Source organism: Tachyglossus aculeatus, chromosome X2 (assembly GCF_015852505.1).
Source record: "Tachyglossus aculeatus isolate mTacAcu1 chromosome X2, mTacAcu1.pri, whole genome shotgun sequence".
Taxonomy (NCBI): Eukaryota; Metazoa; Chordata; class Mammalia; order Monotremata; family Tachyglossidae; genus Tachyglossus; species Tachyglossus aculeatus.
The window spans coordinates 10,790,247-10,816,567 of NC_052100.1; the positions used below are offsets into that span (position 1 = coordinate 10,790,247).

General features: G+C 51.9%; 1 protein-coding gene across 1 annotated transcript; it reads left to right on the forward strand.

The window, feature by feature from the left end:
• The first annotated feature begins 15,365 nt into the window (after positions 1 to 15,365).
• On the forward strand, positions 15,366 to 25,647 carry EPOR (erythropoietin receptor). Its single transcript, XM_038771203.1, has 8 exons — positions 15,366 to 15,645; positions 19,045 to 19,174; positions 22,049 to 22,227; positions 22,516 to 22,667; positions 22,935 to 23,088; positions 23,727 to 23,814; positions 24,078 to 24,165; positions 24,430 to 25,647. The coding sequence occupies exons 1-8, from the start codon at positions 15,522 to 15,524 to the stop codon at positions 25,132 to 25,134; spliced, it is 1,620 nt and encodes a 539-aa protein (XP_038627131.1). The 5' UTR covers positions 15,366 to 15,521; the 3' UTR covers positions 25,135 to 25,647.
• The last annotated feature ends 674 nt before the right edge of the window (positions 25,648 to 26,321 follow it).

Genomic DNA, 26,321 nt, shown 5'->3' on the forward strand with positions numbered 1-26,321 from the left:
GGTGCCCTCCCGCCCGTCCCCCTTCACCTTAAGGTTGGGGACCCCAGAAAGCCCGCAGAGTGTCACCCCAGGGCAACTCAGTTTCCAAATCTAACTTCTCTTTGCCCCCGCCCCCCAATGCTGTGTGCTCCCCGGACACACAGAGAAGCAGGGTGGTCCAGTGGATAATAATAATAATGATGGTATTTGTTAAGTGCTTACTACGTGCAAAGCGCTGGGGAGGATACAAGGTGATCATGTTGTTCCACGGGGGGCTCACTGTTGTAATCCCCGTTTTACAGATGAGGTAACTGAGGCTCAGAGAAGTGAAGTGACTTGCCCAAGGTCCCACACAGCAGACATGTGGTGGAGCGGGATTCGAACCCATGACCTCTGACTCCAAAGCCCGTGCTCTTTCCACTAAGCCACGCTGCTTCTGGATAGAGTCAGAAGGACCTGGGTTCTAATCCTGCCTCTGTCACCTGTCTGCTGAGTGACCTTGGGCAAGTCACTTCTTTTCCTCTGTGCCTCAGTTACCTCATCAGTAAAATGGGGATAAGATTTTTAAAAAGAGACACAAGGCCCACAAGCCCCTGACCACTGGACTTCAAGACTACCCCAGTTGGCTCTCATACTGGGGCAATTTAGACAATCCCGCTGGGGTTTCTTAAGATTAAACCTCCTGCAATGGGTTCACCTGCATTGCTCCAAGGCCATTTACACCTGCAGGAGTCAGGAATTTTCCCTAACTCATACAGTCAGGGTTTGTTGTGAGCCTGGGCCCCTCACCCATCCACACTCCCGCAGCCCACTAGGGCACTTCAAGATACTCCGATTACATGATTATGCTGCACTTTGGCCCTGGTTTATGCTTTCTGGCTGTGGGGGAAGGGAAGGATTGGAACCTTCATCCTTCGCTCAGTCCGGAAGTCATGAGACCGGGGTTCTAGCCCCAGCTTGGCTGCTGCTAACCTGCTGTGTGAGCTGGGGTAAATTCCTTAATCTCTTTGTGCCTCCACTTTCTCATCTGTAAAACGGAGAGGACATCTCTGCCTCTCCTAGCTCATGGGGATGATGAAATCGTGGATGTTGAAAGGACTTTGTGAAGGAGAAAAGAAAAGCACTATACAAATGCAAGGGATTATTTCCATTTTATATAAGAAAGAAGATAAAAAGGTATTTTACTAAAGCTAAAAATAGTTCAGTATTGGACACCAGCAGATAAAGTTACAGGGAGCCTTCAATTTAAGGTTTACAGTTAAGACAAATGGCACTTACAACATTCCTACCAATCAATCAGTGGTATTTATTGAGACTATATGTGTGCAGAGCACTGTACTAAGCGCTTGGGAAGTGCAGTACAACAGAGTTGCTAGGAGAGGAGCTTGCAGTCTAGAGGAGGAGGCCATTAACATAAGTAAGTTATGGATATGTACATAAGTGCTGCGGGGCTGAGGGTGGGGTGAATATCAAGTGCTTAAAGGGGACAGATTCAAGTGTAAAGATGATGCAGAAAGGAGGATTTAATTGGGGAAGGCCTCTAGGAGAAGTTGTGATTTTACTAAGGCTTTGGAGGGGGAGAGAGTGGTGGTCTGTCATATATGAAGGGGGAGGGCATTCCAGGCCAGAGGAAGGATGTGATCAAAGGGGTCCATGGCCAGACAGATGAGACTGAAGTACAGTGAGTAAATTGGTATTAGAGGAGCAAAGTGCATGGACTGGGTTGTAGTAATAATGATAATGGTATTAAGCACTTACTATGTGTCAAGCACTGTTCTAAGCGCTGGGGTGAGTACAAGATAATCAGGTTGAGCACAGTCCCTGTCCCACAAGGGGCTCTCAATCTAAGAAAGAGGGAGTAGGATTTAATTTCCATTTTACAGATGAGACCATTGAGGCACAGAGAAGTCAAGTGACTTGCCCACGGTCACACAGCTGACCAGTGGCAGAGCCAAGAGTAGAACCCAGATCCTGTGACTCTCAGGCCTGTGCTTTATCCACTAGGCCACACTGCTTCCCAGTAGGAAATAAGTGAGGTAAGGTAGGAGGGGACAAGGTGATTGAGTGCTTTTAAGCCGATGGTAAGGAGTCTCTGTTTGATGCGGGCGTGGATGGGCAACCACTGGAGGTTCTTGAGCAGTGGGGAGATGTGACTTGAATTTTTTTTAGGAAAACAATCCGGGCAGCAGAGTGAAATATGCACTGGAGTGGGGAGAGACAGGACTCAAGGAGGTCAGCAAGGAGGTAGATGCAGTAATCAAGGCGGGATAGGATAAGGGCTTGGATCAGCATGGTAGCAGTTTGGATGGAGAGGAAAGGGGGGATTTTAGTGATGATGTGAAGGTAGAACCGACAAGATTTGGTGGCAGAGGTGGGGCGAATGAGAGAGGTGAGATGAGGCTAATGCCAAGATCACAGGCTTATGAGATCGGGAAGATAGTGGTGCCATCTACAGTGATGGGAAAGTCAGGGGGAGGACAGGGTTTGGGTAGAAAGATGAGGAGTTCTACATTTACGTCCTGTTTTAGCTTTGCAACACATCGGTTTGGGCTTTAAAACACGAGTCTCCTTTATGGCACTAGTTCTGGGGATGCAGGCGGAGATGGTTTGGCTGGGGGGGTGTGATGTGGAGGGCAATCGAGAGCCAAAAAAAAGAGGAAACAATTTTAAAAGTTACAGTGTGGGAGAAGTTTTAAAAAAAGGTGGGGAGGGCAGGTGGAAGGTTTCCTATTTGCCAGGTGGAATCTCCAGGGAGGGCCAATATGATCAGATCTCAGTTTTAACGACTCCTGCTCCTTTTACCTCTGTCTCTAATTCCATCTCTGGCTCCTCTTCCAACTTCCCCGAGCCATGGGGGTCCCTAAAGGCTGTGTTGGGTCTTCTTCTCTTCTTCCCCTCTTCACTCACTCTCTACGGGAACTCTCCTGGTAGCCTGGTGTCAGCTACCTCCTCTAATAATAATAATAATAATGGTGGTATTTGTTAAGCACTTACTATGTGCAAAGCACTGTTCTAAGCACTGGTGGGATACAAAGTGATCAGGTTGTCCCACGTGGGACTCACAGTCTTAATCCCCATTTTACAGATGAGGTAACTGAGGCACAGAGAAGTTAAGTGACTTGTCCAAATTCACACAGCTGATAATTGGCAGAGCAGGGATTTGAACCCATGACCTCTGACTCCAAAGCCCGGGCTCTTTCCACTGAGCCATGCTGCTTCTCTATGCAAGTGACTGCCCCCCCCCACCAATATACCTCTGACTTCCCCTTCTGTCCTGTCGCTTGCCTCCAGGACATCTCCACCTGGATGATTAATTGGCACCTTAAACTCAACCTGCTCCAAATTGAGCTTCTAAATGCTCCCCTCCTCCCAACCTTCCCACTTTGATTCCCTCTTTGCTGATCTCCCAGCCTCCAGTCTCTCTCCCCACCTCCAATCTTTCTTTCTCGTCACTGCACGGATCGTCTTCCTGAAGCATCACTCTGCCGACATCTCTGCTCTCCTCAAAATCATCCACTGGCTTCCCGTGTCTCTTCACATCCCACGGAAACTCCTCGCCATCGGCTTTAAGGCTGTCCACCACCAGCCCCACCTGATGGAGTTACTCTCTTCACTTGCTATCTTCCTACCCTCTCTCCTTGCTCCTCCCAAGCCGCTTCACCACTTGCCTGCTCTGTCACCTTGGGTAAGTCACTGACCTCTGTGCCTCAGTTTCCTCAACTGTAAAAATGGGGATTCATTACCTGGTCTACCTCCTACTTAGACTGGGAGTCCCATGTGAAACAGGGACTGTGTCCTACCCGATTGATTTGTATCTACCTTAGCCTTCCCTGAATAAGCTTTCATTTTCCCTCTTCACTCTCCCCTCTGCATCGACAACACACCTGGCTGTATACCCCTTAAGCACTTGATATTCAGCCCAGCCCCACAACATTTATGTCCACATCATCTCCCATTTCCCCCATCTGTAATTTATTTTAACGTCTGTCTCCTCCTATAGGCTGTAAGCTCCTTGCGGGTAAGGATCATGTTACCAACTATATTGTATTGTACTTTCCCCAGTGCTTAGTACAGTGCTCTGCCCACAGTAAGTGCTCAGTAAATGAGTGATTGACTCCAAATTGGCTCTCCTCACCTGCTATTCCTCCCCAGCTCACCTCCACCTTCAAAGTCTTCTTAAAATCCCACCTTTTTCCAGTAAGCCTTCCCCTGTTTAATTCCCATCACCTAGTTCTATCAACCTAAAAGCCACTTCAATATTTATTTATGCCCATCCTCCGCACTTGCATATATTCAATTTTACATCTGATTATCTATTCTGATTTCACTGTCTGTAGATATTTTAAGTTAGTGTCATTAGAGTGTCAGCTTCTGGGGGGAAGGGGATGAGTCTTGTATGTCTGTTGTACTTTCCCAAGTTCTTAGTACAGTGCCCTTCCCCGATCTGCAATTTATTTTGATGTCCGTCTCCCCTTCTAGTCTGTAAGCTTTCTGAGGGCAGGGATCGTGTTTACCAACTCTACTGTATTCTCCCAAGTGCTTAGTACAGTGCTCTGCAGCTCTGTACCCAGTAAGTGCTCAATAAATACCACTGATTGGTTGTTACCCAATGAGTGCCCAATAAATACGACTACTACTATTATTATTACTATTAGTAGTAGTATTATCAAACTGCCTTTTTCTCTCACCACACCCCCGCCTCTGCTCTCTGTTAAGCCTAAGCAAATTTACCCATAGGCCCCCTCCTCCCACCTCCAACCCCTTCTTCATATCATTCTGCCTATTTAGAATGGCCAGCCCCTCTCCTCTAATGTTATTCCCCTCTTCAAAGCCCTTCTAAAAAGCCATCCCCATCAAGTCTTTCCTTGATCACTTCTCCCATCATGCCTCAGTCAGCACTCAAATACCTTACAAATAGATTCATTTATTCACTTGGGTTTGTTATTTTTAATCTGTGCTCATGCCCTCGACTAGTAATACATTCTTTTCTTCTTGTCTTCCACATTAGAGTATAAACTCCTTGAGCACATGGGCCATCTTTTACTATTTCTGTAAATTCAACGGCATTCTGAAGCCCACCTAATACATAGCTCAGAATACAGAGTGCGCCTAATAATGACCATTGATGAGGTCAGAGGCCTGGTTTGCCTCAGTGGCAGTTGGGGGCTTGGCAGTTTCACTGCCACCTGGACATTCCAGTGTTGGGTGAGCTGTGGGTAGTCACCATGACTCCAACGCTCCTGGCGCTGATGGCGACTTTATTGCTGTATACATCCCAGTTTCGAGTTGGTGAGACTGAAGGGGTGGGTGGGAAGAGGGGATAGGGGACCGTGGGGTGGGGGAGACGGGTACCCTCCGGCACAAAGTTCCCAAGGAACTTCCCATCCCAGGGTCCTGCAAGCTAAGGGGGGAGAAATGAAGTGTAACTCCGTGCCTCTACTCCACGATCTAGATGCCAGACCAATAACTGGGGATCTGGAGGGCAGAATTGATTACGAAGAGGAGAATGACACCATGCTAAATACTTCTTCAAGTAAGCGCCCCCCCCCCCCCCCCCCCGACCAGCCCCGGGCCAGGCCCTCCTAGGCTCACTTGGCTTCCCATCCCAGTAGCCTCTATTCCCCAACCAGAGGTCTTGCCTACCCCTGGGTGATGGGGCCGGGCTGAGACGGTGCGTCCCAGAGCGAACCCCGATCCCATCTCTCCCCCACACCCCTCGACTCCATTCCCTGCCAGCTTGTGGCTGAGCTGCCAGGGCAGCGGAGGTCCAAGAGCCAGCGGCCTCCCAGGGTCTGTCAGCACGTGCCCCTCTCTCCATTTCTTTGTCCGTCCTTCTCTCGGCCGTGATTTCTGCCCACATCTGTCCTGGCTCCAGATCTCGTCAAGGAAGATGAAGAACAGATCAGTGACTTGATGCTGATGCTGAACCAACTCTCCAATGCCAGCTACATCCCCTCACCCTTAGCCATTGGTAAGTGCCTCCTGAAGGCAGGCAGGGCGGTGGGCTGGCTGAGATGTTTGGGGAATCTGCTCCCCTCCTTCCTCCTGACCCCCACATTCCTTTTCACCCTGCAGTTGAGATCATGCTGATCTTAGTGGCTCTGAGCAGTGCAGCCTGCTATTTTTGGACCATGTGGCAGTCGAAGGAGGAGAAAGAGGAGAAACTGTGAGTGTTTGCTGGATCCCTTGGAGGTTGGGGGTGGGGGGAGAGCATGGGGGAGGGAGAGTCTCTAGGATGGAGGGGCGGGGGGAACAAGCAGACCGTGTCAACCTTTCTTCTGGTCAGGCCTCAGTCCAAGTCCATGGAGCTGTGCTGAGATCCTTCCAAGGCCTATACAAGTACAGTCCACCCAACCTTGCTTGCCCTGCTTGGATCGGGGGTTAGGGTGGTGGGCAGTCGACTGTGGGGGTGGTGGGCTTGGCCCTGGAAGAGGTAGAGGAGGGGACTGGGGACGCCCCAGCAGCCTCTGACCATATCCTCTTTTCTCTTCAGCTGTTCAAGCCTCTTATGGAATCAAGAAGCAGACGGCCTAAGGGAAGAATAAACTGAGTTTAATGCTCTGTGGCCCCAGATTCTTTTCTACCTCCTGGGCCCTGGAGAGGGTATGTGTCTGAGGGTTGACTTCAGCCCATCAGCAAACCCCCTTCCTCCTCTCAAATTAGAAGAGCTGGCTGGATGTGTGTCTATGTGTGGGGGTAGGGGGTAGGTAGATGATTGGGCCTCGAGAAAGTAGGGCGAAAGGAAGGGACAGAATAGGGGAAGAGAGGGTTGGAGGAGAGAGGAGGAAGCAGGGGAGAGAATGGGAGGGAGGGACAGGGTGGGGAATGAAGAGGGAGAAGGAGGGAGGGGGAGAGAGGAGATGATGGGGGGGAGAGAGAGAGGGACAGAGTCCGGGGAAGGAGGAAGGGAGGGAGGAGGAGAAAGGGAGAATAAGGGAGGGAGAGGAGGAGGAGAGAGAGGGAGAAGAAGGGAGGAGGGAGAGAGTTTGAAGGTGACACCATGTACAGTGAGATTTCTCAATGGAATGGCAAGGGGCCAGAAGAGGTACACTGTATTTTCCTGGGTGAAGATGTCCTCCTACATTCATTTGACCTTTTGAGCAGGGGGCCAGCTGGTGTGGCCTTTTGTCTGATAGCCAGGGAAAGAACAGGTGAGTGAGGCTGGGAGGAGGGACAGGAGACAGATGGAAAAATGGAGGGGGGGCCTGGGCCTGGTCTCCCTGACAACCCCCGGGGCAGGACTTATCTCTCTGCCAACTCCTCACCCATGTCCTGCCTCTGGCCTGGAACAACTTCCTTCTTCATGTCCAACAGACAATCACTCTCCCTCCATTCAAAGCCTTGTTATGAAAACATCTCCTCCAAGAGGCCTTCCCCAGTTAGGTCCTCATTTCCTCTTCTCCCACTCCCTTCTGTGGCACCCTTGCACTTGGATTTGTACCCTTTATTCACCTCTCTCTCAGCCCACTACACTCATCTACATGTCTGTAATTTATATTAGTGTGCATCTCTCCTTGTGGACAGGGAACATGTCTACAAACTCTGTTATATTGTACACTCCCAAGAGCTTAGTACAGGGCTCTGCACACAGTAAGTGCTCAATAAATACAACTGGTTGATTGATTGAGGAGAGGAGCTGGACCGACAGGGAATTGAAGTGTTAGGTGTGTGTGTGTGGAGAGGGAGGGGTCAGGAATCGGAAGCTGGCTAGAGGCCCAGCTGGTGACCTTCCACTGTGGGGGAAAAGGAAGTCCCAGAGATAGCAAAACCTATACCCTCTGAGCAGGGGAACTGGGCTCTATTCCCCCATGTCTAGCAGTGGGGGCTGGTGACAGTGCTGAGGGTGAGGAGGGGTTGTTAGAGGCTCAGAGAGGAAGATACTTTGATCCCTATAACCCCTAAGGGAGAAGGAAGCAGCACGGCTCAGTGGAAAGAGCCCGGGCTTTGGAGTCAGAGGTCATGGGTTCAAGTCCCGGCTCCGCCAATTGTCAGCTGTGTGACTCTGGGCAAGTCACTTCACTTCCCTGGGCCCCAGTTCCCTCATCTGTAAAATGGGGATGAAGACTGTGAGCCCCCCATGGGACAACCTGATCACCTTGTAACCTCAGTGCTTAGAACAGTGCTTTGCACATAGTAAACGCTTAATAAATGCCATTTTTTAAAAAAGGGATCTGATACCCCCTTTAGGTAAACCCCATCCCCTCTTCGATACTATTCTAATCTAGCACTGGGTTTGCCCCAGGGGTAGTCCGAACCCCAACTTGAGAAGCAGTGTGGCCTAGTGGAGAGATCACGGGCCTGGGAGTCAGAAGGACCTGAGTTCTAACCCCAGCTCTGCCACCTCTCTGCTGTGTGACCTTGGTCAAGTCATTTCACTTCTCTGGGCCTCATTTACCTCATCTGTAAAATGGGCATTACGACAATGAACTCCATGTGGGACATGGTCTGTGTCCAAACTGATTAGCTTGTATCTATCCCAGCACTCAATACAGTGCCTGACACACAGTAAGCGCTTAACCTCAGCCCTTTAGAACAGTGCTTTGTACATAGTAAGCGCTTAATAAATGCTGTTTTTTAAAAAAAGGACCCGATACCCCCTTTAGGTAAACCCCATCCCCTCTTTGGTACCACTCTAATCTGCACTGGGTTTGCCCCAGCTGTAGTCCAAACCCCAACTTGAGAAGCAGTGTGGCCTAATGGATAGATCACGGGCCTGGGAGTCAGAAGGACCTGAGTTCTAACCCCAGCTCTGCCACTTCTCTGCTGTGTGACCTTGGTCAAGTCATTTCACTTCTCTGGGCCTCATTTACCTCATCTGTAAAATGGGCATTACGACAATGAACCCCATGTGGGACATGGTCTGTGTCCAAACTGATTAGCTTGTATCTATCCCAGCACTCAATACAGGGCCTGACACACAGTAAGCGCTTAACCTCAGCGCTTTAGAACAGTGCTTTGCACATAGTAAGCACTTAATAAATGCTGTTTTTTTAAAAAAGGACCCGATACCCCCTTTAGGTAAACCCCATCCCCTCTTCGGTACCATTCTAATCTGCACTGGGTTTGCCCCAGGGGTAGTCCGAACCCCAACTTGAGAAGCATTGTGGTCTAGTGGATAGATCATGGGCCTGGGAGTCAGAAAGACCTGAGTTCTAACCCCAGCTCTGCCACTTCTCTGCTGTGTGACCTTGGTCAAGTCATTTCACTTCTCTGGGCCTCATTTACCTCATCTGTAAAATGGGCATTACGACAATGAACCCCATGTGGGACATGGTCTGTGTCCAAACTGATTAGCTTGTATCTATCCCAGCACTCAATACAGTGCCTGACACACAGTAAGCGCTTAACCTCAGCGCTTTAGAACAGTGCTTTGCACATAGTAAGCGCTTAATAAATGCTGTTTTAATAAAAAAAGGACCCGATACCCCCTTTAGGTAAACCCCATTCCCTCTTCGGTACCATTCTAATCTAGCACTGGGTTTGCCCCAGGTGTAGTCCGAACCCCAACTTGAGAAGCAGTGTGGTCTAGTGGATAGATCACGGGCCTGGGAGTCAGAAGGACCTGAGTTCTAAACCCAGCTGTGCCACTTCTCTGCTGTGTGACTTTGGTCAAGTCATTTCCCTTCTCTGGGCCTCATTTACCTCATCTGTAAAATGGGCATTACGACAATGAACCCCATGTGGGACATGGTCTGTGTCCAAACTGATTAGCTTGTATCTATCCCAGCACTCAATACAGTGCCTGACACACAGTAAGCGCTTAACCTCAGCGCTTTAGAACAGTGCTTTGCGCATAGTAAGCGCTTAATAAATGCTGTTTTTTAAAAAAAGGACCCGATACCCCCTTTAGGTAAACCCCATCCCCTCTTCGGTACCATTCTAATCTGTACTGGGTTTGCCCCAGGGGTAGCCCGAACCCCAACTTGAGAAGCAGTGTGGCCTAGTGGAGAGATCACGGGCCTGGGAGTCAGAAGGACCTGAGTTCTAACCCCAGCTCTGCCACCTCTCTGCTGTGTGACCTTGGTCAAGTCATTTCACTTCTCTGGGCCTCATTTACCTCATCTGTAAAATGGGCATTACGACAATGAACCCCATGTGGGACATGGTCTGTGTCCAAACTGATTAGCTTGTATCTATCCCAGCACTCAATACAGGGCCTGACACACAGTAAGCGCTTAACCTCAGCACTTTAGAACAGTGCTTTGCACATAGTAAGCGCTTAATAAATGCTGTTTTTTTAAAAAAGGACCCGATACCCCCTTTAGGTAAACCCCATCCCCTCTTCGGTACCATTCTAATCTAGCACTGGGTTTGCCCCAGGTGTAGTCCGAACCCCAACTTGAGAAGCAGTGTGGTCTAGTGGATAGATCACGGGCCTGGGAGTCAGAAGGACCTGAGTTCTAACCCCAGCTCTGCCACTTCTCTGCTGTGTGACCTTGGTCAAGTCATTTCACTTCTCTGGGCCTCATTTACCTCATCTGTAAAATGGGCATTACGACAATGAACCCCATGTGGGACATGGTCTGTGTCCGAACTGATTAGCTTGTATCTATCCCAGCACTCAATACAGTGCCTGACACACAGTAAGCGCTTAACAAGAAGCAGTGTGGCCTAGTGGAAATCAATCAATCAGTCAATCAATCGTATTTATTGAGCGCTTACTGTGTGCAGAGCACTGTACTAAGTGCTTGGGAAGTACTAGTTGGCAACATAAGATAATGGGCCAGGGAGTCAGAGGACCAGGGTTCTAATTCTGGCTCCACCAGGTATCTGTTGTGTGACCTTGGACAAGTCATTTCACTTCTTTGTGCCTCTGTCCCCTCATCTATAAAATGAGGATTAAGACAGTGAGCCCTCTGTGGGCAGGAATTGTCTTGCATCTACCCCAGCGTTTAATACAGCTCCTGGCACATAGTAAGTACTTAACAAATCTTCTTCTTCTTCTTAACATTATTATTAATAGCAAATACTATGAAACTTGAGGCCAGGGAAGAAGGATGAAGAGAGAAGACATCCCCCTTTCTGCCTCTTTCAGTACCGCCCCACTCCAAGCATCACTTTGGCAGGCCCAAGCTCGGTTCTTAGGTCCCCTTCCCTTATACCATCTGCTCCCACCTCTTAGGAGTTGACCCCTAAATCTCTCTTGCTAGCTCTGACCTCTCTCCTTCTCTGCATCTCCTCCTGCCACCAGGACATTTCTACCTGGTTGTCTCACAGACACTCTCAAAATCAACATGTCCAAAACTGAACTCTATGTCAGTCAATCAAGCAATCTACGGTATCTACTGAGCGCTGTGTGCAGAGCACAATTGTAAGCGCTTGGGGAATAAGCGTACAATATAATGGAGTCGGTAGAAATGATCCCTGCCCTGAAAGAGCTGACCATCTAGTGAGGGGTATCTTCTCTTCCAAATTTTCTCCGCCCTAAGATGTTCCCATGGCCATTATTCTCCTTATCTCACAAATACACAACCTTGGCATTAGCTTAGACTCCTAGGCTGGGTGTGTCTCTTCTTCTGTGTTGATTCAACTTTAGGCAGCCAATTCCTGGGGAATGGGCATAGTGGGCTTCCAGCCTCTCTTCCCAAATACCAAGGGTTTAATCAGTGGGGCAGAAATGGCACTGCCCTAAAGCCGGGACCTGATTCCCTCTCTCCCCGTTTCCCTTACTCCTCCCCCAACTCAACACACTCAGCCAAGGCCCTGAGGCTGGCAGTGATCCCAGAGATGCATGGAGAGAGCCAGGGCCAATGGGAATGAAATGGACTTGCTCACCTCTTGCCTCCCAAAGATGAACGGGAGAGGACATCAACCCCTCCAAGTCACCACCAGGCCAGCCCGGTTATGGTCCTGGGTTCACCAGACACAGCAGCATGAGGATCGTCTTTGGGTACTCAGGGAAGCGAGGGAGAGAGAGAAACGGGGGAGGCAAGGGTGAGGGGGCAGGGGGAACACCTAGGCCAACACCTAGAAAGGCCTGAGAGTCAGAAGAACCTGGGTTCTAATCCTGGCTCCGCCACTTGTCTGCTGGGCAAGTCACTTCACTTCTCTGGGTCTCGCTTACCTCATCTGTAAAATGGGGATTAAGACTGTGAGCCCAATATGGGACAGGTATTGTGTCCACCCTGATTCGCTTCTATCTACCTCAGTGCTTAGAACAGTGCTTGGCACATAGTAAGCACTTAACAAATACCATTAAAAAAAGTAGTGGAGGTAGGATTAGAACCCACCTCCTCTGGGTCTCAGGCCCAAGCTCTTTCCACTAGAACACATTGCTTCTCTGGGAAGCCATCTTCCAACTGGAAAGCCATGGCTTGGGTGGTGTCAGGGGACAGTTTGTGCCCTACACGCTGGACCAGAACCTCGCCTGAGGCTCTGACTCTCTATCTTCTTGGCCCAGATTCCCTTCTAGATGGTCCCTGGGGAGCTGGTGTGGAACCCAGATCCAGCCCACCCTCAGGCAAAAACCCTTCTGAATTCCCAGTATTAGGCCACTGAAGGTATAACCATGGGTTCTCCGTCAAGGGTCCGTGAGCAGGACCCTGGGGCTGGAAATGTTTATCAGACAGGAGCTCCAGCAACCTGTGTACAGCAGATATGATGTCCTTCTCTCACCCCCATGGGCCCCCGTGGCCTGGTGGGAAGCAACATGGCCTGGTGGCAAGAGTTTGCGCCTGGATGTCAGAGGATATTGGTTCTCATCCTAGCTCTGCCACCTGTCTCCTGGGTGACCTTGAGCAAGTCATTTCACTTCTCTGGGTCTCGGTTTCCTCATCTGCAAAATGGGGATTAATGGGGATTCCCTCCTACATAGACTGTGAACCCCATGTGGAGCAAGTGTTGTTTTCAATCTGATTATCCTGTATCTATCCCAGTGCTTACTACAGTGCTTAATAATGATGGTATTTATTAAGCACTTACTATGTGTCAAGCACAGCAGACATGAATGCCATAATTATTATCACTCTCATTCCCACCCTCTACTTCAACAGGCCCGGGCCGGCCCTTGGTCTGTGGCCCCCTGACCAGTGAGTCAGGGCCTGGGGGTGGTCACAAGGAATTTGGGGCTTAAATGTAGGATCCTGTCCCCCTCTGACTCCAGCTGCTCCTCCAGTCATTCAGTCATTCATTCATGGTATTATTTCTGGAGCACTTACTGTGTGCAATCAATCAATTACTCAGTGGTATTTGTTGAGCGCTTACGGTGTACAGAGCCTTGCACTAAACACTTGGGAGAGGGAAACGGAGTAAGTAGGCTCGATCCCTACCTTCAGGGAGCTTACAATCTAGTGGGGGGGTAGGGGTGAGGTGGACAGGTACTAAAGTAAATTACAGGTAGGGGAAACAACCCAGTACAAAGCAGTGCTGTGCTGCAGGGCAGGAGGGTGAGTGCCCAACTAAGTGCTGGGAAGAAAGCCATAAAGGACAAACAGAACTTGGTCCCTGGCCCTTAGGGGGCTTACAATCTAAGCAGGGGGTGGGCTGGGAGGTTGGCAATGGGCACGTAAAAAGACAAAAGCAACGGTAAACCTGCCTCGTGTATTTATTGAGCGCCAAGAGGAGTTGAGAATGCGGTCCTCAAAGGCAGGCTGGTGGTTCTCCCCAAAGAACAAAATATCATATTTCCCTTTGTCACTCTGCGTACGGCCCTCTCCTCCCTTTTGTGGCTTCCCTTTCCTCTGTTCCCTGTTTGCAGCCCCCGCTGCCCTGCTTCCCTCTTCCCACCCCATCTCACACGGCTCAGAGACCCTAACGCCTGCCTGTAGCCCAGACAGACCCAGAGGCCCAGGAAATCCAAAAGAAGCAGTGTGGCCTAGTAGATAGAGCACAGGCTTGGGAGTGAGAAGGATGTGGGTTCTAATTCCGGCTCCACCACTTGTCTGTTGTATGAATTGGGGCAAGTCACTCCACTTCTCTGTGCCTCAGTTACCTCATCTGTAAAATGAGGATTAGGACTGTGAACCCCATTTGGGACATGGACTGTGTCCAACCTGATTAGCTTATGTTGCCAACTTGTACTTCCCAAGTGCTTAGTACAGTGCTCTGCACACAGTAAGCGCTCAATAAATACGATTGAATGAATTAGCTTGTATCTACCCCAGCACTTAGTACAGTTCCCAGGCATAGAGAAAGCACTTAATAAATACCATTAAAAAAAAAACCGTGAAGAAAAAGATTCGAGGCAGGACTGTATAGCTTTTGGGCCCATTGCCCGTACTGGGGCGGGGGGCATAGGGAAAGAGGGTGGCAGCAACCCTGCCCCTCCCCTGACCCCGCCGCTGTGTCTTGGGGAATCCCTCCCTCCAAGTTCCCGTGTTTTTTGTCTCTTTCAGACCCAGGCCCTGGCCCTTCCTTTCCTCCCGGCCCCTCCTTCTGACCGAAGATCCTTTAATGAAAAGGGGAAAATGCATGTCAGCCCTAGAGCTGGGGAGTTCTGACTCCCAGGACCCCACTTTGTCATGAACTGATGCCTTCCCACTCCTCATAGTAGTAGTAATAATAATAACAATTGTGATATTTGTTAAGCGCTTACTATGTGCCTGGCACTGTACTAAGTGCTGGGGTAGATACGAGCAAAAAGGGTTGGAGACAGTCCCTGTCACGATCTTAATCCCCATATGACAGATGAGGGAACTGAGATACTTCCCTTCCCTGCATCCCTCCTTCCCCCAGAGTGATGTGCTCTGAGACCTCCTTTTTGGGCCCAGTTCAAGGGGCAGACAATCAATCAATGGTATTTATTGAGCACTTACAGTGTGCAGAACACTATACTAAGCACTTGGGAGAGCACAATGCCATAGGGTCAGTAGACATGATCCCTGCCCACGAGGATTTATTTTTCATTCATTTATTCATATTAACATCTGTTTCCCCCTCTGGACTGTAAGCTTGTTATGGGCAGGGAACGTGTCTAATTCTGTTGTACTCTCTCAAGCGCTCTGTACATAGTAAGTGCTCAATAAATAAAATTGATTGATTGAGTAGCTGAGAGTCTAGCGGGGGCAACGGACATTAAAATAAATGACAGATAACTTGGCCAACCTCAGAAAAAAAGCTACGTTTCAGAGAGGGCCCAGTGTAAAGCACAGAGGTTTTCTTCCAGGCCTTCAGCTACTCTTCCCCGCCCCCAAGCTACCCATTCCCTTCCCCGTGGTTGCGCCAGGGGTGGGTGGAGGGGTGGCGGGTGGGCGGTCCTGGCTTGTTTTGCTCTTTTCTTTTCCTTTCCCTCCCTGAGCCTAGAGCAGGGGCCCCCAGGAGGCCCAGCATCCCTTATCTGTCTGGCCCCAGCCGGGGCTGCCCCAGCCCCACCGCTGCTGAGGCCACCACTTCTCTCACAGCCTGAGTGAGCGGAGCTTCAGCTGGCCAGCTGGGTCTGGCTGCTGCTGCTGCAGCTGCTGACCCCAGCTGTGTCCTCCCCTGGAACATTCCCCCCCCTGCCCGGGGGCAGGGGAGGAGGGAAAGGAAGGGGTCCAGATACCCGTGGAGCCCGGCGGCCAAAGGAGGAGGAGGAGAGGGGACCTGCTGCGGAGCCCCCCAGCACAATGGAGCAGCTGCAGGGCCCCGGCTGGCCCTCCATGGCTTCTCTCTACCTTCTGCTGGCTGGGGCCACCTGTGGCCCTCCTGAGAGAGACCCCGCCCAACCCTCTGCCAGCTTCGACAGCAAAGGTACTTCCCTGTTGGGGTCGGGGCAAGAGCCAACTGGGCACCGAGGGGAGCTGGGGGAATCAGCCCAGATCAGCTGACCGGATTCATCCAGGGACAGGGATATGACATTGACAGGCAGGAGCAGACAGGCTTCTCTGGGAAAGCCAGTGAACTAGACCTGCCGTCATCGTCGTAATAATGACCGTGGTATTTATTAAGCGCTTATTATATGCCGAGTACTGTATTAAATGCTATCGTAGATACAAGATCATCAGTTCCACATGGGACTTACAGTCCAAATAAGAGGGAGAACAGGTATTGAATCCCCATTTTGCAGATGAGGTAACTGAGGCACAGAGAAGCTAAAGGACTTGACCAAGGTCACACAGCGGACCAGTGGAGGAGCTGGCATTAGAACTCAGGCCCTCTGACTCCCAGACTTGGGCTATTTCTCCTAGGCCACGCTGCTTTCATAGGTCCCCACTCCCACCCACTTGGAAATGCCTTCTTTGTTTCCTTCCCTCTGGTTCTCAGGGTGCTCTAGGCAGACACACCATCCCTTTTCTCATTTTTCCGGGGGGGGGGGTGGGGGGGTGGGAAACTGAGGCCCTGAGGAAGGACAGGAAGTGGTTTGTACTCAGTGTCTCCCGGAGAAACAGTGTCGGCTGGAAATGAATCTAAGAGCCCAGACCCACTGCTGAAACCACACTCCCCCCACCCACCGAATCTTGCCATCTGCTCTGATTTCTGGTGAAGAGTCCTCGGTGGTCGCAGGCGGAGGGAGTGGAGAGAGGAGGCCAAGAGAGGGATCAAGGAGGAAAACACAAGCCAGTGGCCCCTGCTCCAGACAGGGAGCAGGGTAGAATGGAGAGTTGTTGACTGAGACTTAGACAAATAATCCAAACTAGCTAACGGGTATAAATAGGGGGGTGGGACACTTGTGGGGGGGAGGGGAGGAGGGGCGGCCTTTTTGCTAAACTGGCAAGCAGTTTAGCTGGACCAAAAGACAGGGACACCTCTCTCCAAACAGTGAGGCGGAGGCATCCTGGCCTCTCAGCAGTCCTGTTCCTTCTGTTGGCTTTATCTTTGCAGTCCTGCCTGTTAGGTGGCTGATATGGGTAGGCGGGCGGGTGTGAGGGTGGCTTCTCATGTGGCCGCACAGTACACACAAACCTCTGCTGCCTCTCCTCTCCCACTGACTAGGGCATAGGCTTGGGCAGAGGACTGCTTGGGCAGAAGCAGCTGTCTAGCTTCCCTGCGCCCTGTGGTCCCCTCAGAGCCTCGCTGGCCCTCAACTGACGATCTGGATGTTGGGAGGAGCTGCTGGAGCCGCCTAGTCTTCGGCCTCCTTCCTGACATGGTTCTCCTCAGCTTGCTGGGTGGGCCCAGGGCCCAACAGCCTCCCACGGACCAAGTCGCCTCTCCATTCCCCTTGCCTCTTTGGCTAGAACAGCAAGCCTGAAGTTGGTCCCAGAATCTCTGGCTTGGTGCTGAGGTGTCCCTCCCACCCCGCAACTCTCCAGTCATCCGGGCAGCAGAGGGGGACCGGGAGAGGAAAGAAAATGATCTGAAGCCAAAATGCATAAAAAGTACAGCCTGATCCATAATTTAGCAGATCAATGGAATTGAAGACACATATCAGTGAGAGGTGGGGGTGCTATTGCCTACACAGTTCTAGTCACAGCCTGAGGCTGGGAGTCTCGTGTGTGTGTGTGTGTGTGTGTGTGTGTGTGTGTGTGTGTGTGAGAGTGTGAGAGAGAGAGAGAGAGAGAGAGAGAGAGAGAGAGAGAGAGAGAGAGAGAGAGAGAGAGAGAGAGAGAGAGAGAGAGAGAGAGAGAGAGAGAGAGAGAGCAACATTCAGCCATTTCCCTGGTGCCCAAGACTCTTCTTCCTTAGACTTACGCTGTGCTGTGCTCTCCCCATCTCCAAAGTCTTATTGAGATCACACCTCCTCCAGGAGGCCTTCCCCAATTAAGCCCTTTTTTCCCCAGCTCACTCACCCTTGTGCACTTGGATCTTTGTCCTTTGGGCATTTTATTTTTGCCCCACCCTCAACCCCACAGCACTTATGTACATATCTATAAATTATATAGTATAAAATATTGATTTATATTAATGTCTGTCTCCCCCTCTAGGCTGTTAGCTTGTTGGCAGGGAACTCTGTTGTACTGTACTCTCCCAAGCACTAGTGTTCTGCACCTAGTAAGCCCTCAATAAATACAATTGATGATGATGTGGGCTAGTGAGCCTGGAGATACTTGAGAGGAGCGGTACCTTTCCTTTCCCTTCTGTCTGCAGTTTCTTAACGTGGGAGAATACCCAGCCCAATTGGCTCAAAATTTCCTGGGGTCTGAAGGAACAAAGTGACTGCTGTGGGGGAAGCTGAAATGATATGTGTGTCGGGGCAGGAAACTGTTTCTCCTGGCAGCTTGGAAACCCGGTGCTTCGGCTGCAGCTCTGAACCTCTAGAGAGGTAGAGCAGGGGAGCTGCCCACCCCCAACATGGGCAAGGAGGGGGGTGCTGCAGGCCCTACCTCCTTCCTGGCACCTCCCCTTGAATTCCCAAAGATCTTGGTGCTGTTCTCCCACAACCTCTCACATTGAATGGGGGGAAAAGGAGGGGAGAGAAGAGAAGGAAAAAAAAAAAACAACAACAGAGGCAGAATGTTTGTCAGCTTCCTTATCTCCCCAAACCGATGCTGAGCTGGGCTGGAGGAAGGGGGAGGATAGGGGCCAGGGGAGGGGAAGCGGTGGGAGAAGTGGGTGTAAGTATGTGACTGTGTGTTTGAGGGCTTGATTATAGGGGAGGAAAAGCTGAGCCATATGCTTGTGTTGAAGGCCAATGGGTGTGCTAATAATACACATTATTCTCACTCCATTCTAGGTGTGTACGGAAGATGAGTCCCTTCTAACACCATTAACATGAGCCAGTGTAGTAAACACACACACGCATCCACACACACACACACACACGTTTTTAGGGGACCTAGGGAAGGCAGGCCTTGGATCCAGAAAGGCAGTTAATGAATAGCAGCTGGGCAAGATGTTCCCCTATGGGCAGGTGTGTTTGTGGTTGGGGAGACTGCCCCTCTCTACCCCTACTCCTGCCTCTGGCCATGTGCTAGGAGAGGGAAGCAGCGAGGTCTAGTGGAAAGAGTTGGGATCTAGGAGTCAGAGGAGCTGGCTTCTTATCCCAGTTCTTCCACCTGTGTGCTGTGTGTGACCTTAGGCAAGTCACTTCATCTCTCTGTGCCTCAGTTTCTTCAACTGTAAAGTGGGCATTGAAGAATACTCCCTCCCACTTTGACTGTGAGTCCCATGTAGGAAAACATCTAACCCGGTGCTTAACACATAGTGTTTAGCTAGTACTATAGAAAAAGAAATTGTACTCTAATGAAGACTTTCTCCCCTCCCTCGTAGTTGCCACCCTGCTGGCGAAAGAACCTGAGGATCCCAAGTGCTTCACTCAGCGGCTGGAAGACTTTGTCTGTTTCTGGGAGGAGAGGACCAACCAGAGCAAGGTCAACTACAGCTTCTTCTATCAGCTAGAGTAAGCCAATACCCCCTACCCTACCCCCAGGACCCCTGTAGAAACAGCCTGGGCCACAGGATAATTACAAGGAAGAAAATTTGGGACCCTCTCTCAACTTTTGGATAGCCAATTTCCCCTTCCCTTCCCCCAGCAGGAAAGAAGGCAACATCAAAACACAATTCCCTCCCCTAAAATGGATGCCATCATAATGTACCATTGCCTCCTACAGGGCCCAGGATAATGTCGAAATACCTACATTCTCATTCATTTCATTCATTCATTCAATCGTATTTATTGAGCGCTTACTGTGTGCACAGCACTGTACTAAGCGCTTGGGAAGTCTAAGTTGGCAACATATAGAGACGGTCCCTACCCAACAGCGGGCTCACAGTCTAGAAGGGGACTGAAAATATCATAATGTACACACCGTCCCACCACAGGATGATACAACAGTCCTGGACTATCCCTTTGACCCCATCCCCTCTCACCTTCTAAAGCCCCTCGCGCCCCTCTTCTTCCTTTCCTGACGGCTCTCTTCAACAGCTGCCTCTCCCACGGCTCCTTCCCCCCTGCCTTCCAACATGCTCATATCTCCTCTGAACTAAAAAAAAGCAACTCGAACCCAGTTCCACCATCCAGCTTTTGCCCCATCTCCCTGCTCCCATTTCAATCCCAGTTCCTTGAACTGGTCATATATATCTGCTGGCTCCACTTCCTCTCCAACTCTCTTCTTAACCTGCTCCAATCCCGTTTCCACCCGCTCCGCTGAGCTCGCTCTTTCCAAGGTCGCCAAAGACCTCATCTGTGCCAACTCTAACGGCCTCTTCTCTATTCTAATCCTCTTGACTGCCTTGGACCCTGTGGGCCACTCCCTTCTCCTGGAAACACTATCTAACGTTGGTTTGACCCACATGGTCCTCTACTGGTTCGCCTCTTTCCTTCTTGGCTGTTCCTTCTCAATCTCTATTGCCGGCTGCTCTTTTGCTTCCCGCCCGCCCATCCCGCTGCTGCCCCTTTGCCCATGTTCTCCCTCGAGCCTGGAACTCCCTTCCCCTTCCTCTCTGTTGAGAAGCAGCGGGGCCTAGCGGAAAAGGCACGGGTCAGAGGACCTGGGTTCTAATCCCCGTTCCTTCACTTGTCAGCTGTGTGACCTTGGGCAAGTTACTTCACGTCTCTGGGCCACGGTCTCCTCATCTTTAAACCGGAGATTCAATTAGCCTATTCTCCCTCCTACGTAGACTGCGAGCCCCATGTGGGACAAGGACTGTGTCCCACCTATTTAGAACTTAGAACAGTGCTTGACACCTAAGTGCTTAACAGATATCATAATCAATAATAATTAACCCTTGAATGTGTGGTAACCCTTATACTCTACAATTTCCCCTCTCTGTAATTTATTTCTTTGTCTGTCTCCCTCTCTAGACTGTAAGCTCCTTGTGGGCAAGGATCATGCCTACCAACTCCAGTATATTGCACTCTCTCAAGCCCTTAGTACAGTGCTCTGCACACAGTAAGTGCTCAAAAAATACCATTGATAGATTGATTGATACTCCCTCCCTAACATTTCCCTTCCTCTTCAACCAAATGGTCACCCCCTTGGTTCAGGAGCTTGTCATATTCCCACTTGACTACTGTTATTAGCCCCTCACTGGCCTCCCTGCCTCCAGCCTCCGTCCTCTCAATCAATCAATGACATTAAGGAGAAGCAGCGTGGCTCAATGGAAAGAGCACGGGCTTTGGAGTCAGAGGTCATGGGTTCAAATCCCGGCTCCGCCAATTGTCAGCTATGTTACTTTGGGCAAGTCACTTAACTTCTCTAGGCCTTAGTTACGTCATCTGTAAAATGGGGATTAAGACTGTGAGCCCACCATGGGAAAACCTGATCACTTTGTAACCTCCCCAGTGCTTAGAACAGTGCTTTGCACATAGTAAGCGCTTAATAAATGCCATTATTATTATTATTATTATTAAGAGGGTGTTATTGAGTGCAGGGCTTTGTACTAAGTGCTTGGGAGAGTATAATGGAGTTGGTAGGCACATTCTCTGCCCACAAGGCACTTACAGTCTCCAGTCTCCAGTGCCTGGATCGGTCTTCTAAAATGCCATTCTGCCCACGTCTCCTGACCCTTCGAAAACCTCCAGTGGTCGCCCATTCCTCTCTGCATCCGACAGAAACTCCTGATCAGCGGTTCTAAGGCAGTCCCTCAGCTCTCTCCCTCTCACTTATCCACTCTCTTCTCCCACTACATCCCGGCTTGCACTCATTCCTCCCAAGCTCACCTACTCACTGTGCCTCATTCTCATCTCGTCAGTCTCTGACTCCGGGTTAACAACCTCCCTCCTGCCTGGAATTCCCTCCCCCTTCAAACCCACCAGACCTCAGCGCTCTCTATCTTCAACACTCTTCAGAAATCTTACCCCCTCCGGGAGACCTTCCTCAATTAATGTTTTAGTGGTGCCTCCCCCACTAGATTGTAAACTCCTCAAAGGTAGGGATCACATCTCCTAACTCCCCCCAAGTGCTCAGTGCAGTGCTCTGCCCACAGTAGATGGTCAGAAAACATTGCTGGAAATCTGAGAGCTGTGGCCCACTCCAGACTGAGCCCTCGCTCAGCCCGGCATCGGGTCCCACAGCCCAGGGAACGACCTGGCACATGCAGAAACTTGCCAGCGTGTGGTAATGGCTCAGTGGCTTTGCCTTAGTCTCCCGGGCCTCGAATCCCCTCCAATGGGAGGTGGCCGGGAGGCTGCAGGAGCGGACTGGGACTGCCCCTTGGGACTGATGGGATCGAAGACCGGGCCCGGCCCAGGTGGCACTCCGGCCCTTGGGGAAGGATGAGCTGGGAAGGATCCTTTCGTGGAGCTGCAGGCATCTGTGGGTCTACCTCTCAGGGGAGAACCGAGGAAACAGTGCAGGCTGAAGGTGACCAAGACAGCAAGAAACACCGTGCGCTACACCTGCAACTTCCCTGTGGCTGACACCTCGTGTTTCACCCCTCTGACCCTCAGCGTCACCACCGGCAAGCCTAACTCTGAGGTCCATAACAGGACTGTCTTCATCAACCAAGTGGGTATGTCCCCCGCAGGGCCAGGAGAGCAGAAAAACTCATGCCCTCCGGGTCTCTGCCATCCCTCCCCCGTAGGGTCGCCTATGCCCACCCCAGGGCTCAGGCTCCCCCATTCCTCCTCTCCCTTTGGCAAAATTGGACCTGGGTCCTTTTGCCGGGTGCTGCTTGTAGTGTTCAGGGCCAAGGGTGCTCTGCCTCCTGCTTCCTAGGCTTGATCGATCTCTCTCTCTCTCCTCGCTCAGTCCGGAGTAGTCTGGCTGCCTCTCACCCTGGCCTCCCTTCCCTTGGCAGTGTTCCTGGACCCCCCGTCCAACCTGACGGTGCGCAAGACCGAGAAGCCAGGACAGCTCCATCTACGCTGGCTCCCACCAAACATCCCGCACATGACCCGCGACATCCGCTACGAGGTCAATTTCTCTGCGGTGGGGGCCGACGTGCAGAAGGTAAGGGCTCCCATCGCCCACCTCCTACCCACCGCCACCCTTCACACCGACCTCCAACTGGCCGACCAAGGGCAGCCTCCACCCCGCATCATCCTGCCTCTCCTACTCTGCACTTCCTGGTTGTGCCCCGGCACGCCCTGGCCTAAGACCGCTGAAATTGTGGGGAGGCACAGGCCCGAGGGTCTGGACAGGACAAGGTCCCTGGGACCGGCTGGGACCTGGGCAGGACTCTTCCGCCCCCCTCCCCCACCCACTTCTGCTTCTCAGGTGGACATCCTGGAAGGGCGGACCGAGTGTCTGATCGTCAACCTCCGCGGGCAGACTCGCTACCTCTTTGCCGTGCGCGCCAAGCTGGATGACCTCAGTTACAATGGCTACTGGAGCGCGTGGTCCGAGCCGGCTACAGTGCTGACAGCCAGTGGTGAGATGGGGGTGGTGGTGGGGGAGATGGAGATTAGGTGCCCTTGGAGATGGGTTCTGCAATTTCCCCAAAGCCCAGACAGGATGGCTCTGGTCAACCACATCCTCTTAGGAGGCTAAACTCCCAGCCTCCCCTTCCTTAGTCTGCCCTGGGCTAAGTCCTTCTGCCGCTGGACTCCAGCGTGTCCCCTCTGCTCCCCTGACGGCCGCTCCTCTCTCTTCATCACCTACATGGCACTTCCTCCCGTGACCCGTGGCCTTACGTGACCATTGTCAGCAAGCCTAGGAGCTTCTCAGAGTCCGGCATTGGGTGCTAGGGGAGGGGGAGAAGAGAGGAAATGGGTGGACTTGGGGAGGGGCACAGAAAAGCACTCTGAACCCCATTCTCCCTTTTCTGAAGCAGCATGGCATAGTGGATAGAACCCGGGCCATGAGTTCTAATCCCAGCTCTGCCGCTTGTTTGCTGTGTGACCTTGGGCAAGTGACTTCACTGCTCTGGGCCTCAATTCTCTCATCTGTAAAATGGGGATTGAGACTGTGAGCCCCACAATTTGCTCAAAGCCACCCCAGCACTTAGTACAGTGCCTGACATAGTAAGTGCTTACCAAATACCATTATTATTATTTTTCTGCCTTTCAGACCTGGATCCCTTGATCCTGTCCCTCTCCCTCATCCTACTGTTCATCCTGCTGCTCCTGGCCGTGATGGCACTGTTCTCGAACCGCAGGTAATAGCTCTGGCTGGGCAGGCCCTCTGGGCATCACACTGCAGGCACCACACTGTAGGCACGGCACTGAGGACACTGCAGACACCACATGGTGGGCCCTGAAGGGGTGCAGAAGTTGGGGAGGCAGCTGATCTCCCAGCAGCTACCTCGCCAGTAAGCGTCTTGGGATATGTGGAGGGGTTTGGAGTCGGGGAGCCACCAGGCCTGGCCTTACAGAGGCTTAAAGGTTTGGGCTCTGGCTTCTTTCTTCACCTCCTGAACAGGTTTCTGAAGAAAAGGATCTGGCCGGGGATCCCCAGTCCAGAGCACGAATTTGAGGGGCTCTTCACCATCCATAAGGGAAACTTCCAGGTAGTGCCCCACTCCGCCCCACCCAGTCTTGCCAAAACCTGCCCACGGTTCTCCTGTACCCTCTCCTCGGCCCCTACGTGCAGGATGGGGGTGAGAGGCTGGCCTGCTTCCCTCCTGTTCCTCTTGGTCCCAGAGCTGGGTGTGGGGGCGGGCACCTCGGGCGGCCAGGTTGCTGTTCTGCCCACCTGGAGAAGCCCCAGGGGTGACCTGGGGGCTGGCTGACCTGGGGTATGTGTTGGGGGGTGTTGGCATTCTCATTGGCAGCTCTGGCTGGGACAGAGAAACGCCTACTTATGGTGGGGCCACCGCTTTGCCTACCTGGAGGATCAGCCCACCCTGCTGGAGGTCCTGTCTGAACTTCCCTGGGCCTCGGGCAGCCTCCTGCCCCCGACTGGCAATTTGACGGTGGACGAGGTGCCCTTGCTGAGGTCCAAGAGCCAGAACGGGCCCGGGGAAGGGTTAAAAGGAGGCCGCCCGTCCAGGGAGCCACTGTCGGAAACTAAGGACGACTACTTGGTACTGGACGAACACCTGCTGCCACAGAGCCCCGGTGGAGGGAGCGATTCGTTCCACGGACAATTCCACCTACGGCTCCTGGGTTCAGGCAGCAGCGTGGGCACTGCTCCCAGCCCTGAGGAGGAGGAGGAGGAGGTGGAGGGCGAGGAGGAGGAGGGCAAGCAGCGCTCCCCCTCGATTTTTTCTGCCCTAGAACCCGGCCAAGAGGAGAGGGCTTCTGCTTCCAGTTTTGAGTACACAGTCGTCGACCCCAGCTCCAAGATCCTCTCACCTCGGGCTCGCCTGCCTTCTCCAGCCCAGGCCGAGCTCAAGTACATGTACCTTGTGGTCTCAGACTCCGGCATCTCTGCCGACTCCAGCTCTGGGAGCTCTCCTGACGGCCCCTACTCCAACCTCTACGAGAACGGCTGCACGCTGGGGCCCTTCCCGACCAACTACGTGACCTGCTCCTAGCTTACCAGCGCTGGCAGGAGGGGGTGGGGGGATGGCAGCGGAGGACAAGATGTGGTGGGGGCTGAGATCAGAAGCCCCACTCAGGACGGGAGCTGGGACCTCTCTCTACTGACTCCTGAAGCCACAACATTCTGGGCCAGGGCAGCCGGGAGGAGCAGGCACCCCAGGGCCTGGGGGAATAGAGGCCGGCCCGCTTCAGTCCGAAAATCTGGAGGGTCAGGAGGCATGCGTGGCCCGCTGGCTTTCACTAACCCCCTAGCCCCCTCCCTGGTTCCTTCCACACCCATGGTTTCTGGTTCCTGCTTCAGGTTCTCCACCAGCCTCTGAGTGACCTTAATCCTTCTGGGGTTCCCACCTCCCCACCAAAATTCCAGGTAAGTCTAGGGGCCCACAGAAAAGGTTCACTTAGCAAATGTTCTTCTGGCTAGAGATGCAGCATGAACCGATGGATAGAACACGGGCCTGGGCGTCATAAGGACCTGGGTTCTAATCCCAGCTCCGCCACTTGTCTGTTGCGAGACCTTGGGCAGGTCCCTTTACTTCTTTGTGCCTCAGTTTCCTCATCGGTAAAGTGGGGATTAAGACTGTGAACCCCACATGGGACAGGGACTGTGCCCAACCTGATTAGCTTGTATCTACCCCAGGGCTTAGTACAGTGCCTGGCACATAGTAAGTGCCTAACTAATACCATTTTTTAAAAAAGGTGGGGCAGGGGGCAGCCAGTGGCCCTGGGGTTGAAAGATGGACTTAAGGGAATCTAAGGAGGGTTTCCTGTCCTGGCCAAAAAGCTGTTGGGGATAAGAGAAGTAATATGCTCTTTTGACCAAACACTGGCTAGCTGGTCCCTCCCTTTTCTGGAGCTGCCTCTCTTGGCCCTGTCTGGAGCCTTTTAAGAACATTGTCAGGTTTACTCCAGGGTTTCTGAGAGCAGCAGGGACAGGGATTTGCTGTGGGATTTTTTTTTGTAATTGTTTTGATAATAAAATCATTTTCTTCCAAATAGGAGTCTCATTCCAGGGAGGTTAGAAGATGAGGGGGGTGGGGAGAAATGGAGGGGGAAGAAAGCTGTATTTCTTTGAGGAAGGCTGAGGAAGCATGCCCCGGGGAAATGACTCTGGCACAGTCAATTCCACCCCAAGGGCTTGAGGAACCCTGGTTAGGGGGTAGCACGGGGCAGAAAAGACATC

Bases quoted from the DNA above. Each gene is read 5' to 3' on its own strand.
- EPOR (XM_038771203.1), top strand. From the start codon at position 15,522: ATGGAGCAGCTGCAGGGCCCCGGCTGGCCCTCCATGGCTTCTCTCTAC. The intron at 23,089-23,726 runs GTGAGATGGGGG...TCTGCCTTTCAG, and splicing joins TACAGTGCTGACAGCCAGTG to ACCTGGATCCCTTGATCCTG. The intron at 23,815-24,077 runs GTAATAGCTCTG...CCTCCTGAACAG, and splicing joins GCACTGTTCTCGAACCGCAG to GTTTCTGAAGAAAAGGATCT.